This window comes from Salvelinus namaycush, chromosome 28 (assembly GCF_016432855.1).
Source record: "Salvelinus namaycush isolate Seneca chromosome 28, SaNama_1.0, whole genome shotgun sequence".
Classification (NCBI taxonomy): Eukaryota; Metazoa; Chordata; class Actinopteri; order Salmoniformes; family Salmonidae; genus Salvelinus; species Salvelinus namaycush.
Window position 1 is genome coordinate 25,555,865 of NC_052334.1, and position 17,805 is coordinate 25,573,669.

Genomic DNA, 17,805 nt, shown 5'->3' on the forward strand with positions numbered 1-17,805 from the left:
CGTCTATTAAAGCATTCCCAAACCAGAAACCGTGGAATGATGGCAGCATTCGCGTAAAACTGAAAGCGCGAACCACTGCTTTTAATCAGGGCAAGGTGAACGGAAACATGACCGGAAACATGACCGAATACAAACAGTGTAGCTATTCCCTCCGTAAGGCAATCAAACAAGCTAAGCATCAGTATAGAGACAAAGTAGAGTCACAATTCAACGGCTCAGACACGAGAGGTATGTGGCAGGGTTTACAGTCAATCACGGACTATAAAAAGAAAACCAGCCCCGTCGCGGACCAGGATGTCTTGCTCCCAGACAGACTAACCAACTTCTTTGCTCGCTTTGAGGACAATACAGTGCCACTGACACGGCACGCTATCAAAACCTGCGGACTCTCCTTCACTGCAGCCAACGTGAGCAAAACATTTAAACGTGTCAACCCTCGCAAGGCTGCAGGCCCAGACGGCATCCCCAGCCACGTCCTCAGAGCATGCGCAGACCAGCTGGCTGGTGTGTTTACGGACATATTCAATCGCTCCTTATACCAGTCTGCTGTCCCCACATGCTTCAAGAGGGCCACCATTGTTCCTATTCCCAAGAAAGCTAAGGTAACTGAGCTAAATGACTACCGCCCCGTAGCACTCACTTCCGTCATCATGAAGTGCTTTGAGAGACTAGTCAAGGACCATATCACCTCCACCCTACCTGACACCCTTGACCCACTCCAATTTGCTTACCGCCCCAATAGGTCCACAGACGACGCAATCGCAATCTCACTGCACACTGCCCTAACCCATCTGGACAAGAGGTATACCTATGTGAGAATGCTGTTCATCGACTAAAGCTCAGCATTTAACACCATTGTACCCTTCAAACTCGTCATCAAGCTCGAGTCCCTGGGTCTCGACCCCGCCCTGTGCAACTGGGTCCTGGACTTCCTGACGGGCCGCCCCCAGGTGGTGAGGGTAGGTAACAACATCTCCACCCCGCTGATCCTCAACACTGGGGCCCCACAAGGGTGCGTTCTCAGCCTTCTCCTGTACTCCCTGTTCACCCACGACTGTGTGGCCATGCACGCCTCTCACTCAATCATCAAGTTTGCAGACGACACTACAGTGGTAGGATTGATTACCAACAACGACGAGACGGCCTACAGGGAGGAGGTAAGGGCCCTCGGAATGTGGTGTCAGGAAAATAACCTCACACTCAACGTCAACAAAACAAAGGAGATGATCGTGGACTTCAGCAAACAGCAGAGGGAGCACCCCCCTATCCACATCGAAGGAACAGTAGTGGAGAGGGTAGAAAGTTTTAAGTTCCTCGGCGTACACATCACGGACAAACTGAAATGGTCCAACCATACAGACAGCGTGGTGAAGAAGGCGCAGCAGCGCCTCTTCAACCTCAGGAGGCTGAAGAAATTTGGCTTGTCACCAAAATCACTCACAAACTTTTACAGATGCACAATCGAGAGCATCCTGTCGGGCTGTATCACAGCCTGGTACGGCAACTGCTCCGCCCATAACCGTAAGGCTCTCCAGATGGTAGTGAGTTCTGCACAACATATCATTGGGGGCAAACTACCTGCCCTCCAGGACACCTACACCACCCGATGTCACAGAAAGGCCATAAAGATCATCAAGGACAACAACCACCCGAGCCACTGTCTGTTCACCCCGCTACCATCCAGAAGGCGAGGTCAGTACAGGTGCATCAAAGCAGGGACCGAGAGACTGAAAAACAGCTTCTATCTCAAGGCCATCAGACTGTTAAACAGCCATCACTAACATTGAGTGGCTGCTGCCAACACACTGACTCAACTCCAGCCACTTTAATAATGGAAAAATGTATGTAATAAATGTATCACTAGCCACTTAAAACAATGCCACTTCATATAATGTTTACATACCCTACATTACTCATCTCATATGTATATACTGTACTCTATACCATCCACTGCATCTTGCCTATGCCGTTCTATACCATCACTCATTCATATATATTTTTTATGTACATATTCTTATTCATTCCTTTACACTTGTGTGTATAAGGTAATTGTTGTGAAATTGTTAGGTTAGATTACTCGTTGGATATTACTGCATTGTCGGAACTAGAAGCACAAGCATTTCGCTACACTCGCATTAACATCTGCTAACCATGTGTATGTGACAAATAACATTTGATATGATTTGATTTTGGCATCCTATAACGGTGACACCTTGAAAGTCACTGATCAGTAAGGTCATTTTACTGTCAATGTTTGTCTGTGGAGATTGCATGGTGGTGTGCTTGATTTTATACACCTGTCAGCACCAGGTGTGGCTGAAATAGCCCAATCCACTAATTTAAAGGGGTGTCAACATACTTTTTATTTACACTGTGTACAAAACATCAGAAACAACTGCACTTTCCATGACATAGACTAACCAGGTGAATCCAGGTGAAAGCTATCATCCCTTATTGATTGTCCACCTACTTTTGGTAATGTAGTGTATATATACTGTATAGAACATTTTGCTAATTTATAAAAAAATAAACAACTGAAATATTACATTTGCATAAGTATTCAGACCCTTTACTCAGTACTTTGTTGAAGCCCCTTTGACAGCGATACAGCATTGAGTCTTCTTGGGTATGGCGCTACAACCTTGGCACACCTGTATTTGGGAAGTTTCTCCCATTATTCTCTGCAGATGCTCTCAAGCTCTGTCAGGTTAGATAGGGAGCGTTGCTGCACAGCTATTTTCAGGTCTATCCAGAGATGTTCGATCGGGTTCAAGTCCGGGCTCTGGCTGGGCCACTCAAGGACATTCAGAGACTTGTCCCGAAGCCACTCCTGTGTTGTCTTGGCTGTGTGCTTACAGTCGTTGTCCTGTTGGAAGGTGAACCTTCGCCCCAGTCTGAAGTCCTGAGCACTCTGGAGCAGATTTTCATCAAGGATCTCTCTGTACTTTGCTCCGTTCATTTTCCTCAAGCAAATCAAATCAAATTATATTTGTCAAATGCGCCGAATTAAACAGGTGTAGACCTTACCGTGAAATGCTTAGTTACAAGCCCTTAACCAAGATTGCAGTTCAAGAAATAGAATTAAGAAAATATTTACTAAATAAACTGAAGTAAAAAATAAATAAAAAAGTTAAACAATAAAATAACAATAACGAGGCTATATACAGGGGGTACCGGTACCGAGTCAATGTGAGGGGGTACAGTCGAGGTAATATGTACATGTACTGTAGGTAAGGGTAAAGTGACTATGCATTGATAATAAACAGCGAGTTGCAGCAGTGTAGCAGGGGGGGGGGGGGGGGGGGGGGTCAATGTAAACAGTCCGGTGTGCCATTTGATTAATTGTTCAGCAGTCTTATGCCTTGGGGGTAGAAGCTGTTAAGGAGCCTTTTGGATCTAGACTTGGCGCTCCCGTACCTCTTGCCATGCGGTAGCAGAGAGAACAGTCTATGAATTGGGTGACTGGAGTATTTGACCATTTTTGGGCCTTCCTCTGACACCTAGTATATATGTCCTAGATGGCAGGAAAATTGGCCCCAGTGATGCTTGACCCTCTGCAGCGCCTTCTGGTCAGATGCCGAACAGTTGCCATACCAGGTGGTGATGGAACCGGTCAGGATGCTCTCAATGGTGCAGCTATATAACTTTTTGAGGATTTAGGGACCCATGCCAAATCTTTTCAGTCTCCTGAGGGGGGAAATGTGTTGTCGTGCCCTCTTCCCGACTGTCTTGGTGTGTTTGGACCATGATAGTTCATTGGTGATGTGGACACCAAAGAACTTGAAACTCTCGACCCGCTCCACTACAGCCCCGTCGATGTTAATGGGGGCCTGTTCAGCCCTCCTTTTCCTGTAGTCCATGATCTCCATCTCCTTTGTCTTGCTCACAATGAGGGAGAGGTTGTTGTCCTGACACCACACTGTCAGGTCTCTGACCTGTTCCCTATAGGCTCTCTCATCGTTGTCGGTGATCAGGCCTACCACTATTGTGTCGTCAGCAAACTTAATGATGGTGTTGGAGTCATGTTTGGCCATGCAGTCGTTGCTGAACAGGGAGTACAGGAGGGGCGTAGCACGCACCCCTGAGCGGCCCCGCTGTTGAGGATCAGCGTGGCAGATGTGTTCTTGCCTACCCTTACCACCTGTGGCGGCCTGTCAGGTAGTACAGGATCCAGTTGCAGAAGGAGGTGTTTAGTCCCAGGGTCCTTAGCTTAGTGATGAGCTTTGTGGGCACTATGGTGTTGAACGCTGAGCTGTAGTCACTGAACAGCATTCTCACAAAGGTTTTCCTTTTGTCCAGGTGGGAAAGGGCAGTGCGGAGTGCGATTGAAATTGCATCATCTGTGGATCTGTTGGGGCGGTATGCGAATTGGAGTGGGTCTAGGGTTTCCGGGATGATGGTGTTGATGTGAGCCATGACCAGCCTTTCAAAGCGCTTCATGGCTACTGACAAGAGTGCTACGGGGCGGTAATCATTTGTGCAGGTTACCTTCGCTTTCTTGGGTACAGGGCTATGTGGTCTGCTTGAAACATGTTGGTTTTACAGACTCTGTCAGGGAGAGGTTAAAAATGTCAGTGAAGACACTTGCCAGTTGGTCTGCGCACACTTTGAGTACACGTCCTGGTAATCAGTCTGGCCCTGCGGATTTGTGATTGTTGAGCTGTTTAAAGGTCTTGCACACACCGGCTACGGAGAGCGTGATCACCCAGTCGTCCGCAACAGTTGGTGCTCTCATGCATGCTTCAGTGTTGTTTGCCTCGAAGCAAGCATAAAAGGCATTTAGCTCGTCTGGTAGGCTCGCATCACTGGGCAGCTCACGGCTGGGTTTCCCTTTGTAGTCCGTAATAGTTTTCAAGCCCTGCTCCATCCGACGAGCATCAGAGCCGGTGTAGTAGGATTCAATCTTACACCTGTATTGATGTTTTCCATGTTTGATGGTTTGTCTGAGGGCGTAGCGGGATTTCTTATAAGCGTCCGGATTAGTGTCCTGCTCCTTGAAAGTGGCATCTCTAGCCTTTAGCTCGGTGCGGATGTGGCCTGTAATCCATGGCTTCTGGCTGGGATATGTATGTACGATCACCGTGGTGGCGGCTTCGTCGATGCACTTATTGATGAAGCTGGTGAGTGAGGTGCTATACTCCTCAATGGCATTGGATGAATCCCAGAACATATTCCAGTCTGTGCTTGCAAAACAGTCATGTAGCGTAGCATCTGCATCATCTGACCAATTTTTGCTTGTAAGCAAGAATCAGGAGGATAGAATTCTGGTCAGATTTGCCAAATGGAGGGTGAGGGAGAGCTTTGTATGTGTCTCTGTGTGTGGAGTAAAGGTGGTCTAGATGTTTTCTTCCTCTGGTTACACGTGACATGCTGGTAGAAATCAGGTAAAACGGATTTGTTTGCCTGCATTAAAATCCATGGCCAATAGGAGCTCTGCTTCTGGATGAGCCATTTCTTGTTTGCTAATGGCCTTATACTGCTCGTTGAGTGCAGTCTTAGTGCCAGCATTTGTTTGGTAAATAGACAGCTATGAATAATATAGATGAGAAGTCTCTTAGTAGATAGTGTGGTCTACAGCTTATCATAAGGTACTCTACCTCAGACGAGCAATGCCTCAAGATTTCTTTAATATTAGACATCGAGCACCAGCGATTATTGACAAATAGACACACACTCCCGCCCCTCGTCTTACCAGATGTAGCTGCTCTGTCCTGCCGATGCACGGAAAACCCAGCCAGCTCTATATTATCCATGTCGTCGTTCAGCCACGACTCTGTGAAACATAAGATATTACAGTTTTCAATGTCCCGATGATAGGATAGTCTTAATCGTAGATCGTCCAGTGTATTTTCCAATGATTGCACGTTGGCCAATAGTACAGATGGTAGTGGAGGTTTATTCACTCTTCTCTGAATTCTCACAACGCAACACAACCCGATATCCTTCCCCTTTTTCTCCATCTTTTCTTCACGTGAATGACAGGGATTTGGGCCTGGTCTCAAGAAAGCAGTATATCCTTTGCGTCGGACTCATTAAATAAAAAATCTTTGTCTAGTTCAAGGTGAGTAATCGCTGTTCTGATGTCCAGAAGCTCTTTTCGGTCATGCGAGACGGTAGCAGCAACATTATGTACAAAATAAGTCACAAACGAGGCAAAAAAAACTAACAAAATAGCACAGTTGGTTAGGAGCCCTTAAAATGTCAGCCATCCCCTCTGACGCCATTACTACTAATCCTTGCCTTTTGGCAATCCTGACTAGTCTCCCAGTCCCTGCCGCTGAAAAACATCCCCACAGCATGATGCTGCCACCACCATGCTTCACCATAGGGATGGTGTCAGGTTTCCTCCAGACTTGACGCTGGCATTCAGGCCAAAGAGTTCCATCTTGGTTTCATCAGACCAGATAATCTTGTTTCTCATGGTCTGAGAGTCTTTAGGTGCCTTTTGGCAAACTCCTAGCGGGCTGTCATGTGCCTTTTACCAAGAGTGGCTTCCGTCTGGCCACACTACCATAAAGGCCTGGTTGGTGGAGTGCTGCAGAGATGGTTGTTCTTCTGGAAGGTTCTCCCATCTCCACAGAGGAACTCTGGAGCTCTGTCAGAGTGAACATCGCATTCTTGGTCACCTCCCTGACCAAGGCCCTTATCCCCCGATTGTTCAGTTTGGCCGGGCGGACAGCCCTAGGAAGAGTCTTGGTGGTTCCAAACTTCTTCCATTTAAGAATGATGAAGGCCACTATGTTCTTGGGGACCTTCAATGCTGCAGACATTTTATTGTACCCTTCCCCAGATGTGTGCCTCGACACAATCCTGTCTCGGAGCTCTATGGACAATTCCTTCGACCACATGGCTTGGTTTTTGCTCTGACATGCACTGTGAACTGTGGAACCTTATATCGACAGGTGTGTGCCTTTCCAAATCATGTCCAATCAATTGAATTTACCACAGGTGGACTCCAATCAAGTTGTAGATACAGCTCAAGGATGATCAATTGAAACAGGAGTAGAAAGGGTCTGAATACTTATTACATTTGCAAACATTTCAGAAAAACTGTTTTTGCTTTGTCATTATGGGGCATTGTGTGTAGATTGATGAGGAAAACATTTATTTAATCAATTTTAGAATAAGACTGTAAGGTAACAAAATGTGGAAAAAGGGAAGGGGTCTGAATGCTTTCCGAATGCACTGTATATGGAGTACACAGTGCAATGAAATGCTTACTAGCATGTACCTATTGACAATGCAACAACAATCGAAAAAGTAAGTAGCTAAGTGAATTAAAAGTAATAAAAATAAAAGCTCAATGAAATAATTTCACCAATTGATTAATGGGCAGTTTTTTTTACCAAATAGTTGTGAGATAGCTATAAATCAGTCGTTCTGCCCCTGAACAAGGCAGTTAACCCACTGTTCCTAGGCCGTCATTGTAAATAAGAATTTGTTCTTAACTGACTTGCCTAGTTAAATAAAGGTTAAATAAAATAAAATAAAAAAGATAGCCTGTATGGAAATAACAGACATGAGCTAAGCATGTTTACCTGTAGAATGGAATAGGTTATAAGACCTCTATGATTAATTTAATTTTGTCAGTTCTACCTCAACATTGCTAATTTTAAACAGGGTTAATGTCACGCCCTGACCATAGAGAGCCCTTGTTTCTCTATGGTGTAGTAGGGGCGTGACTAGGGGGTATTCTAGTTTATCATTTCTATGTTGTGTTCTAGTTTAGAGTTTCTATGTTGGTGTTTTGTATGATTCCCAATTAGAGGCAGCTGGTAATCGTTGTCTCTAATTGGGGATCATATTTAAGTAGATATTTTTCCCACCTGTGTTTGTGGGATATTGTTTTGTGTTTGTACATGTGCACCACGTAGTCACGTTTAGTTGTTCGTTTATTGATATATTTTTGTTTTGTTTAAGTTTCTCTTTGTATTAAATATGTGGAACTCAACATCCGCTGCGCGTTGGTCCCGTTCATATATTGTTGTAGTAAAGTTCAGCTTCAGTCCACAGGTCGGCACTGTGTCACTGTCAGGAGATATGTGCTTCAAGTCAGAAGAACATTCTCTCATCTCTTCGGTCTTAACTAGCTAGCCAGACAGTAGCTACCAATGTGGATAGCCAGCCAAACTAGCTACAGAAACTAAACCCATCAAATACACTTGCTGGAAATAAACCTATTTCCTAATATCATGACTTATATCTAGTGGCGATTTTAGCATGCAAATCTGGTGGGGCAAAAAATAAATAAAAATGGAACGCATGCCAGCAAAGCCACTACACAACACAACACTAAACAATACATGAATTGCACTACAACGGTGACAAATGGTGCCCACAAACTGTTAGGGCCTACATAAAGCTGTCTCAACAGCAGTCCCAACATCTTACCACTGCTACACCTGGCTATCAGCGGAGCCTTGTCTGGCAGCAAAACAGTTCATTCAGCCTCATTTACTGACTTTTAAAAAATATAACTGATATAGCTGACTTGCTTAAACAAATGTGGTTCTACTGACAATTGAGATGTACAAACTATGGCATAAGGGGACGACAAGCGGCTAAGAGGCAATCCGTAATTTCGATTAAGACAATGAGCGAGCTAGGACGGACGTAATGTTCATCAATATAACTATTTGTTTAGCACTTTTGAAATGTACAGCAACATAATTCAGAACATGGGCCGTTGTTACAGTGCTCTCCCTGTACACCAAGTTAGAACTGTAGGCTAAACAAAGTGGGCATATAAGCAGACAATGAAAGCTCTTACAATATTTGATAATTACATTTCTCTAAAACAGGTTATTGAGTGACAGAACACTGAGCCAATCACGACGCAACGCTTCATATTTTCTGCTGGCTTGCCCGACCACAACAGAAAGCACTGAGCTAGGCTGAAACACATATATTACTCAAGAAAAAAAAGAGACCATGTTTGTATGTGACTTTATTAACTCAATGATATATATTATTTGTACATTGTTTGCAAACTGTTATGTGACACTTATTAATGCCAAAATAACATGCAAAACAGGCAAGCCTGTTTTCGCAAAAAATGTGGGGCTCTGTCCCACTTGCCCTGAATGACAAGTCACGACTGCTTATATCAACATCCTTAGCTTGCCCATTCACTAAATATACTGTTCATTAACTCTGACTGACAGCCAATATCTTAAGGATGCTGAGTACTAACACTAGCTAATTATCATTAGCCAACCCTTATGCTGAGGGAGACTAGCTTGTTAGCTACCACCAACCCTGCACAAACATGTGGCTAACTCTGCTGCCTCTGCTGCCTCTCCACCCCATTCACTGTTGCCTCAACCTGCTCGTCTTTTTGCCACTCCTTTGGAATACATTTTGAATATCCATAATTGCTCTGTGCTATGCTGCAGATTGATTGAGTGACAGACATTTTGCTGAGTGATGACATTGACATCTTACAGGTGCTGTAGGGGTGGGGGAAGGGTCAAGGGACATGAACGGTCCACTGGTAAAATTAGTAGGTAAAACGTTTTATTTTATACTGCATAGGACAAGTGATGTGTGTGTGTTTTTTTTTTACCACCAAAAGGTTCGGGGCTTGATCAAAAACATCTGGGCTGAAGCCCTTCAAGCCCAGGCCTAATGACGCCACTGTAATTGTGTACAATGTTTGTTTATTAATTAATTCTCACATTTAGCAATAAACATGTTGTAAGAAGCAATATGGGTCATTAAATGCTAATTATAATTTGTTCTGTCAGTCACGTCGTGTGCGGAAGTTTTCCTTGTCATTGGTTCAACTTCCATCAGGGTGGAGATAGAGTTTGGACATCACGTGGTGTTATAATAAGCCGATTGGAATTTCTCTCAGAGCAAAAGCACTATCACGGACGTATTCGGGACATTCTTATGTTAAGAAACATAGGCTGTATGTATGATTCCCCATTTCAAGTTTTGGAACTTTGTATCATTATATAATAAGAGATGATATTTAACATTAGCCTACATTATACCCTGGTTTACTATTTGGCTTGCAGTTGTCTGCTTTTTAATAGCTAGTTAGAACATATTGCTCACCGAGCATTTTGGCGTTAGTTGCACATTTAAAAAGTTTAGATGTGTTGCGCGTTAGCCAACACTGCATGCTCATTTTGAATAACACATAGACCTAGGTGTTTAAGTTGCAGTTTCTGTAGACTAAACTAACAGTGCGCGTAGGTACCCAAGGGTACCCAACAACTTTGTCATTATGGACGACAACCCTGACTTTGATAACAAAGAAATTAAAGAGGAGAAAAATGGTCTGGATCTGAGGAAAACGAACCCTTCCAAATCCGTGGACATGGAGGAACAAATTGAATGTACGAGCATCTCGAATGAGAACCAGGACAATAGGCCTTCAACTACCACGCGTTTATACAAAAGGAGATGGGTGATGGTGTTCCTTTTCAGCTGTTACTCCCTGTGCAACGCATTTCAATGGATCCAATACGGAATAATCAACAATATTTTTATGAAATTCTACAATGTGGACTCTTTTACCATTGACTGGATGTCAATGGTCTATATGTTGACCTATATTCCTTTTATATGGCCTGTCTCCTGGCTTTTGGACAAAAAGGGACTGCGGCTCATAGCACTGATGGCCACCGCTATTAATTGCCTTGGGACATGGATCAAGGTGGCCAGCGTCAGGTCAAACTTATTTTGGGTGACGATGCTCGGACAGTTTGCAAGTTCTCTATCCCAGGTCTTCATCCTTGGCATGCCCTCCCGCCTGGCATCGGTTTGGTTTGGGTCCGAAGAGGTGTCCACCGCCTGTTCCATCGGCGTTTTTGGGAATCAGGTGAGTTTATCCCACCTCACGCAAAGGTACCCTATTAAGTTAAAAAGAGTTGCGATTTATTTTGTTTCTAATTCGCTTAAGATATTGATTGACTGATCAAAATAAAGAGTGCACATAAATGTGGTGTTTTGAAAAAGGTCGGTCTTAGAGGAGAGTTATTATTTGACATCTTAGATGATGAATGAATAATGAATAAGAACATCTCAATGTCTTAAACTGGACAGTTCATTGGCTCAGATGACATATAGGCCTACAGTATGGCATGTATGACCAATGGCCATCAAGAGAGTGTCCTTACTTTTTGTGGTATTTTAGATGTAAAAGTTGTTTAGAAAAATGATAATACATTGAAAGTGGTTAACATGTTATGATTTAGCCCAGAGCAATCCATATGCATTCACACATGGATCTAGGCTACTGTAATTCTGCAATGGACGCATTGAGAGCATCTTGAGCATGCATCCTCTTTTAATATTAAAGTTCTGACACGGTAAACACAATCTGGGACTGAAAGTATCTACAACCTCTCTTAGGGCGAGATTTGTCTTATTTCCTCCCTCAAAACACCCAATTAATCAAATTATAGATTGGGTAGTTGACTTCTAAATGCAATAGGTAATATGTATAATTACACTACTGCAATATGCCTGTATTCAGTATCCAACTATGTTGAAGTCAAACCTTAAACTGGAGGCCATTTGGGACTTACAATGCTGAGGCAAATGATGAAAGTAAAATCAATTTATTGGGGATTATGAAAGAATGTTCATAATACCTTTTGAGCTGCATATTATTCTCCGTTAGAGGTTAATATTGCTGGTCCTGTGGACTCACTAATCCAGGCGTATAGTGAGTTACATGCATAGTGACAAGCATGTCCTACAAACTGATCTGAGATGATTTTCATAGGCAGCTTCACATCCACTGCTCCAATAAAGTAGCTTTCCAACCAACCGCAGGCATTTTGTTCTTTGTGAGCCTCTTTGCTGGATTATCTCTTTTCAGAGCTCACTTTTGTATGGATTTAAAAAAAAAATCTGCTTTAGCCTACTTTTATGACTAAAGTAGCCCTGAGATTAAGTGTTTGAGTTGATAACAATGAAATACTTAACATGCTGTTTGAGCTTAGTTACCAGTATAGCTTTGTGCTCAAATAATAATATTAAATATTTATTTTTTGAAGTGTGTGTGTGTGTGTGTAATGTGCTGAGTAGGGTGGGGAGTTTTTCTCCTGCAAGTTCAACTCTACATCTTTCCAACCCCCTATCTTCCTACCTATCCAATCAGTCTCCTTGGGATGTAGCCCTTTCTGTATAGATGATCTCTTTGAATATGTATACTTTATAAAAACAATTCAGCTCTCAGGTTTAAAATGTTTCAGATAGACACTGACATTACAGGTTATACCCTAATACTAACCTCAAAATTGCAACATACAAATCTTGAAACTCCATGAGAAGACATCATGTCAAACCATTTCAACATTTTTGTGTGTAACTTTTTCTAAAATTGTAGCACATTTCAATATGTCATCACCATAACTGTCAAATACACAACATTGAGCATCTCTATTGCTGAATGATGGATAATAATTTTCAGAAGTATTTCTGTTATGTTTTCTAATACAACTCAATGGATCTTCCACGATTGGCTAGGTTTCTTGAGAATTCTGTCACTAGAGCAATTTATGGAATTCAAAGAAAAACTCAGAAATGTGAAAATATAAAGGTAAGTAAGGGGAAATGACTTCTGCCAGTACAGTGTATGCAGCTGTACAGTAGGCAACACTTAATCACACACTTAATGCATTAATGCAGCTACTTTTCTACAGGTATGTTAAATCGTCACTCTTTTAAAAATCCTTTATGTAATGTATCCACCACGTGCATTTACGAGGAAATCCGATAAAATATTTACAACTAACTAATATAACAACTAACCAGGTAGAAGTGGTTTGGTGAACACGCACGTGATGAGTAACTTTGCCTAGTGTTGAGTAACTTTGCCTGAGACCAGAAAAATGTAATTAGCTTCTCAAGATAAATTGCCTATAGGCTTTGGCTTAGCAGGCTAAGATGTCTTTCTGGTGTACAGAACACCAGGTTCGAATCCCTAGGCTACCTGGCTAAAATGTTTCCTCGCTAGCCTAACTCATGGGCAACGATGTGCCAGGCCAGCTAGTCAACATTAGCATACTACATCTAGCTACATGTTGAACTTCCATCCTCTCAGGCCAGGGGCACAATGTATGGATTTATGGTTGGATCAGAATCACTGTTATAATCATTGGCTAGAACAGAGAATTACAGAAAACCACATGTTCAAACCACAGCTGAGCTCATTCAGTTTAACTCAATGCTGATTGGCTATTATAAAAAAATATATCAAGGGAGGCCAAATACCATCTGGTTTTCTTGTATTCAATGCTACGGGCAGCAATAATGTCATACTATTTTTGACTAGACAGCATCATTGTCACGGCCGTCGTCGGAAGGAGACCAAGGTGCAGCGTGGTGAGCGTACATTTTCTTTTATTTTTGTAAATGTCGCCAACAAAACAAGAAACGAAGAAACAACCGTGAAGCTTAACAGGGCTATAGTGCCACTAACAAAGAGAACTAACCACAAACACCAAAGGGAAAAAGGCTGCCTAAGTATGATTCCCAATCAGAGACAACGATAGACAGCTGTCCCTGATTGAGAACCATACTCGGCCAAAACATAGAAATACAAAACATAGAAATAAAGAAACTAGAATGCCCACCCTAGTCACACCCTGGCCTAACCAAAATAGAGAATAAAAGTCTCTATGCCCAGGGCGTGACAGTACCCCCCCCCCCCCCCCCGAAGGTGCGGACTCCGGCCGCAAAACCTGACTCTATATGGGAGGGTCCGGGTGGCCATCTATTCACGGTGGCGGCTCCGGTGCGGGACGTAGACCCCGCTCCACCTCTGGCTCCCCCCACTTTGATGGCGCCTCTGGGGACCGTCGCTGGAGGCTCCGGACTGGGGACCGTCGCTGGAGGCTCCGAACTGCGGGCCGTCGCTGGAGGCTCCGGACTGGGGGCCGTCGTTGGAGGCTCCGGACTGGAGAACGTCGCTGGAGGCTTCGTGCCATGGATCGTTGCTGGAGGCTTCGTGCCATGGATCGTCGCTGGAGGCTTCGTGCCATGGATCGTCACTGGAGGCTTCGTGCCATGGATCGTCACTGGAGGCTTTGTGCCATGGATCGTCACTGGAGGCTTCGTGCCATGGATCATCACTGGAGGCTTCGTGCCATGGATCATCACTGGAAGTCTGGAGAGCAGAGCTGGCACAACCCGTCTTTGCTGGATGCTCACCCTAGCCCGGCAACTTGCGGGGCGTTGGCACAGGACGCACTGGGCTGTGAGAGCGCACCGGAGACACTGTGCGTAGAGCCGGCGCAGGATATACTAGGCCGAGGAGGCGCACTGGAGGTCTGGAGCGTAGAGCTGGCACCACCCTTCCTGGCTGGATGCTCACCCTAGCCTGGCAACTGCGGGGTGCTGGCACAGAACGTACTGGTCTGTGGACACGCACCGGAGACACAGTGCGCAGAGCCGGCGCAGGATATCCTGGACCGAAGAGACACACTGGAGGCCAGATGCGCTGAGCCGGCACCATCCGTCCTGGCTGGATGCCCACTCTAGCCCGGCCGATGCGGGGAGGAATATAGCGCACCGGGCTATGAGTGCGCACTGGAGACATACTGTGCAGAGCCGCATAACATGGGCCCTGACTAGTCACACTCTCCCCACGGTAAGCACGAGGAGTTGGCTCAGGTCTCCAACCTGACTCCGCCAATCTCCTCGTGTGCCCCCCAAAAAATGTTTTGGGAGTGGCTTCTCGGGCTTACGTGCTAGCCGTGTCCCCTCGTAACGCTGGGCCCCCTTTCTACCTGCCTCCGCCTTCCTAGTTGCTTCCACCTGTTCCCATGGAAGGCGATCCATTCCGGCCAGGATCTCCTCCCACGTCCAGGATCCTTTGCCGTCCAGGATGTCCTCCCATGTCCAGTCCTCCTTACCACGCTGCTTGGTCCATTTGTGGTGGGTAGTTCTGTCACGGCCGTCGTCGGAAGGAGACCAAGGTGCAGCGTGGTAAGCGTACATTTTATTTTATTTTTGTAAATGTCGCCAACAAAACAAGAAATGAAGAAACAACCGTGAAGCTTAACAGGGCTAAAGTGCCACTAACAAAGATAACTACCCACAAACACCAAAGGGAAAAAAGGCTGCCTAAGTATGATTCCCAATCAGAGACAACGATAGACAGCTGTCCCTGATTGAGAACCATACTCGGCCAAAACAAAGAAATACAAAACATAGAAATAAAGAAACTAGAATGCCCACCCTAGTCACACCCTGGCCTAACCAAAATAGAGAATAAAAGCCTCTCTATGGCCAGGGCGTGACAATCATAGATACGCTACACATACTGAGACAGAGGGGCGCTGTTTTGTTTGCTCGGATGCTTTCCCCGGTGAGATACATTCAGCCTCTTGTGAATTGAAGGACCTTTATGAAACACAGAGAGACGAAAGATTTTAAAAAATTGATATATTTTTTTAATTATTTTTTATTTGTAAATTCTTTTGGGAAGACTTGGCATCCATGCCATTTTCTGTTTACCCTTTACAATTTTAATTTTGAATGTCTGTTTTCAGTTTCCAAATCTCAGTTAATCATTTTTATTTTTTATTTAAATGTTCATTGTGGTATGAATCATTTACACGGATGTTTGTCCTGTATATTGTGCTGTTTGTACCGTGTTATGTTGAGGATTGTGTTGCCACATTGCCGCACAAGGGTTGTATGATGTCTTAGTTCAGGCATCTCTGGCAGTCTGTTTAATATCTATAAAACCCAGCAATTAAGATGTTTTTAACTGGTGCTATGACTCAGTTCAGAGGGGATCCTCATTTCTGGTCTGTGAAAGACATTAGGAGCCCATCCCGTGAACAATATATTAATGACATTAACTTCTCAGAAATCGAATTGTATATGGAGGCTATTTGTTTACCTGAGGTCAAAACATTGCATTATTTTGAAACATGAAAGGAAACCTTTGTCTTGATGCGTGGAGGTCTCTGGGTTTCTCTTTCTGCACTAGCAGGTGCTGTGACAGAAGTTTACAACCATTTTACTCATGCTGCCGAACTGGACATACGGAAGTCTCTTCAGGCCCACATCTCTGGCCATTCCTGAAAAGAAACTACATTTAGTGACATTTTCACAAGTGACCTGACCTCATAACTTCTAGCATCATGTTTTCACTGGATCATGAAATGACACTCACACTGCAGCATCCAATAAAAAACAGGGTTTGGATCTGCTTTTGTTGTCAAGGTTTCATGGTCAACTTTATTATACATATTATGAGCCAATGTTGTCAGTACATGCTCTACCATTTGAGGTCAGGGTACCACGGAGTCATTGGCTGATAATAACAAAGATTGAAAATGAACTGGCTGAGGTTTGAGTTTATGCTCTGTTGAGGTAATGCTCAAGACAGATGATGTAATGTGATCTGGCATTAGAAGACCCTATTTATGCCACGAACACTGAGGCTATGCCCAATAACTGAAATCAAATACTTTTTTATTTGTCACATGGGCCAAATACAACAGGTGTAGACTTTGAGTTTATTTTATTTTACAGGGACAGTGCACATTAATCAACGTTTCAGTAAAAGTGCTGGTTTTAGCCAGTCCGGCTAACTTTCAATCGCAGTGCCTGGGCAGGTTATTAAAAACAATTACAATAACAATATGGATAAACAATGAGCAGTGAGTGCCTCCCGAGTGGCGCAGCGGTCTAAGTCACTGCATTGCATTGCTAGAGGCATCACTACAGGTCCGGGTTTGATCCTGGGCTGTGTCGCAGCAGGCCGAGACCGGGAGACGCATGAGGCGGCGCACAATTGGCCCAGCGTCGTCCGGGTTAGGGGAGGGTTAGGCCGGCCGGGATGTCCTTGTCCCATCGCGATCTGCGACTCCTGCGGCGGGCCGTTTGGCCAGTTGGACGGTGTTTCCTCCGGCACATTGGTGTGGCTGGCTTCCTGGTTAATCAAGCAGTGTGTCAAGAAGCAGTGCAGCTTGGCAGGGTTGTGTTTCAGAGGACGCATGGCTCTAGACCTTTGCCTCTCCCGAGTCAGTATGGGAGTTGCAGCGATTAGATAAGACTGTAACTACCAATTGGATTTCACGAAAATGGGGAGAAAAAGGGGTAAAAATAAATAAATAAATGGTACTATGATCAGTAAACACATGCAGAACAAATTTCGGACAAGCAACAATTAGCATGCAGTAATCACAACAAAATAAAATTCATAAAAGCAACAAAGTGTTTCCACACGTCAGAAGCTACAGACAACTTTAACGTGAAATGCTTACTTACAAGCCCTTTCCCAACAATGCAGAGTTAAATAACATAACAAGGCTATATACAAGGAGTACCGGTACCGAGTCAATGTGCAGGGTACTCTGACCTAACTGCTGGATATCACAAGGTCATATGAGGAGCAGGTGCATCTTTTCTTAAGGTCTATTGTATAATATTTGGATCGTGTATGTTCATTCAACACTGGTGAGCTGGCTGGGCAGATCATGTAGTACAGTGGTTCCCAAACGGTGGGGCGCGCCCCCTAGGGGAAGCATGAGGGGCTGGCATAGGGGGAGTGGGGGTCCCCCCCCAAAATTATTATTAATCTTTTTTTCAAGGAACTTTAAACTTAAACTTACTCTTGAAAGTTGTAATAGTATAATGCACAAGGTGCAATTTCAAAATTGGGCAGTGCATCATCAGTTCCTCTTGTCATGTTAGTCATTGCATACCTTAGAGAGCTACTTATAACTTGTCAGAAATGTCCAGATCAACCAGCCCATGTCAGAGTTTTTTTTGCCAATGGATATTGTTGTATTTTTTTTCCCATTCAAATATCACATGGCAAAATGT

General features: G+C 44.2%; 1 protein-coding gene across 2 annotated transcripts in view; it reads left to right on the plus strand.

The window, feature by feature from the left end:
- The first annotated feature begins 9,878 nt into the window (after positions 1-9,878).
- The window catches only part of LOC120023703 (feline leukemia virus subgroup C receptor-related protein 2-like), a 29,001-nt gene continuing 21,074 nt past the window's right edge, over positions 9,879-17,805 (plus strand). For both annotated transcript variants that reach the window (XM_038967766.1, XM_038967767.1), the window contains exon 1: positions 9,879-10,831. In XM_038967766.1, coding sequence (XP_038823694.1) covers positions 10,235-10,831 — 597 coding nt within the window. In that variant the 5' untranslated portion in view covers positions 9,879-10,234. The remainder of the gene's footprint in view (positions 10,832-17,805) is intronic.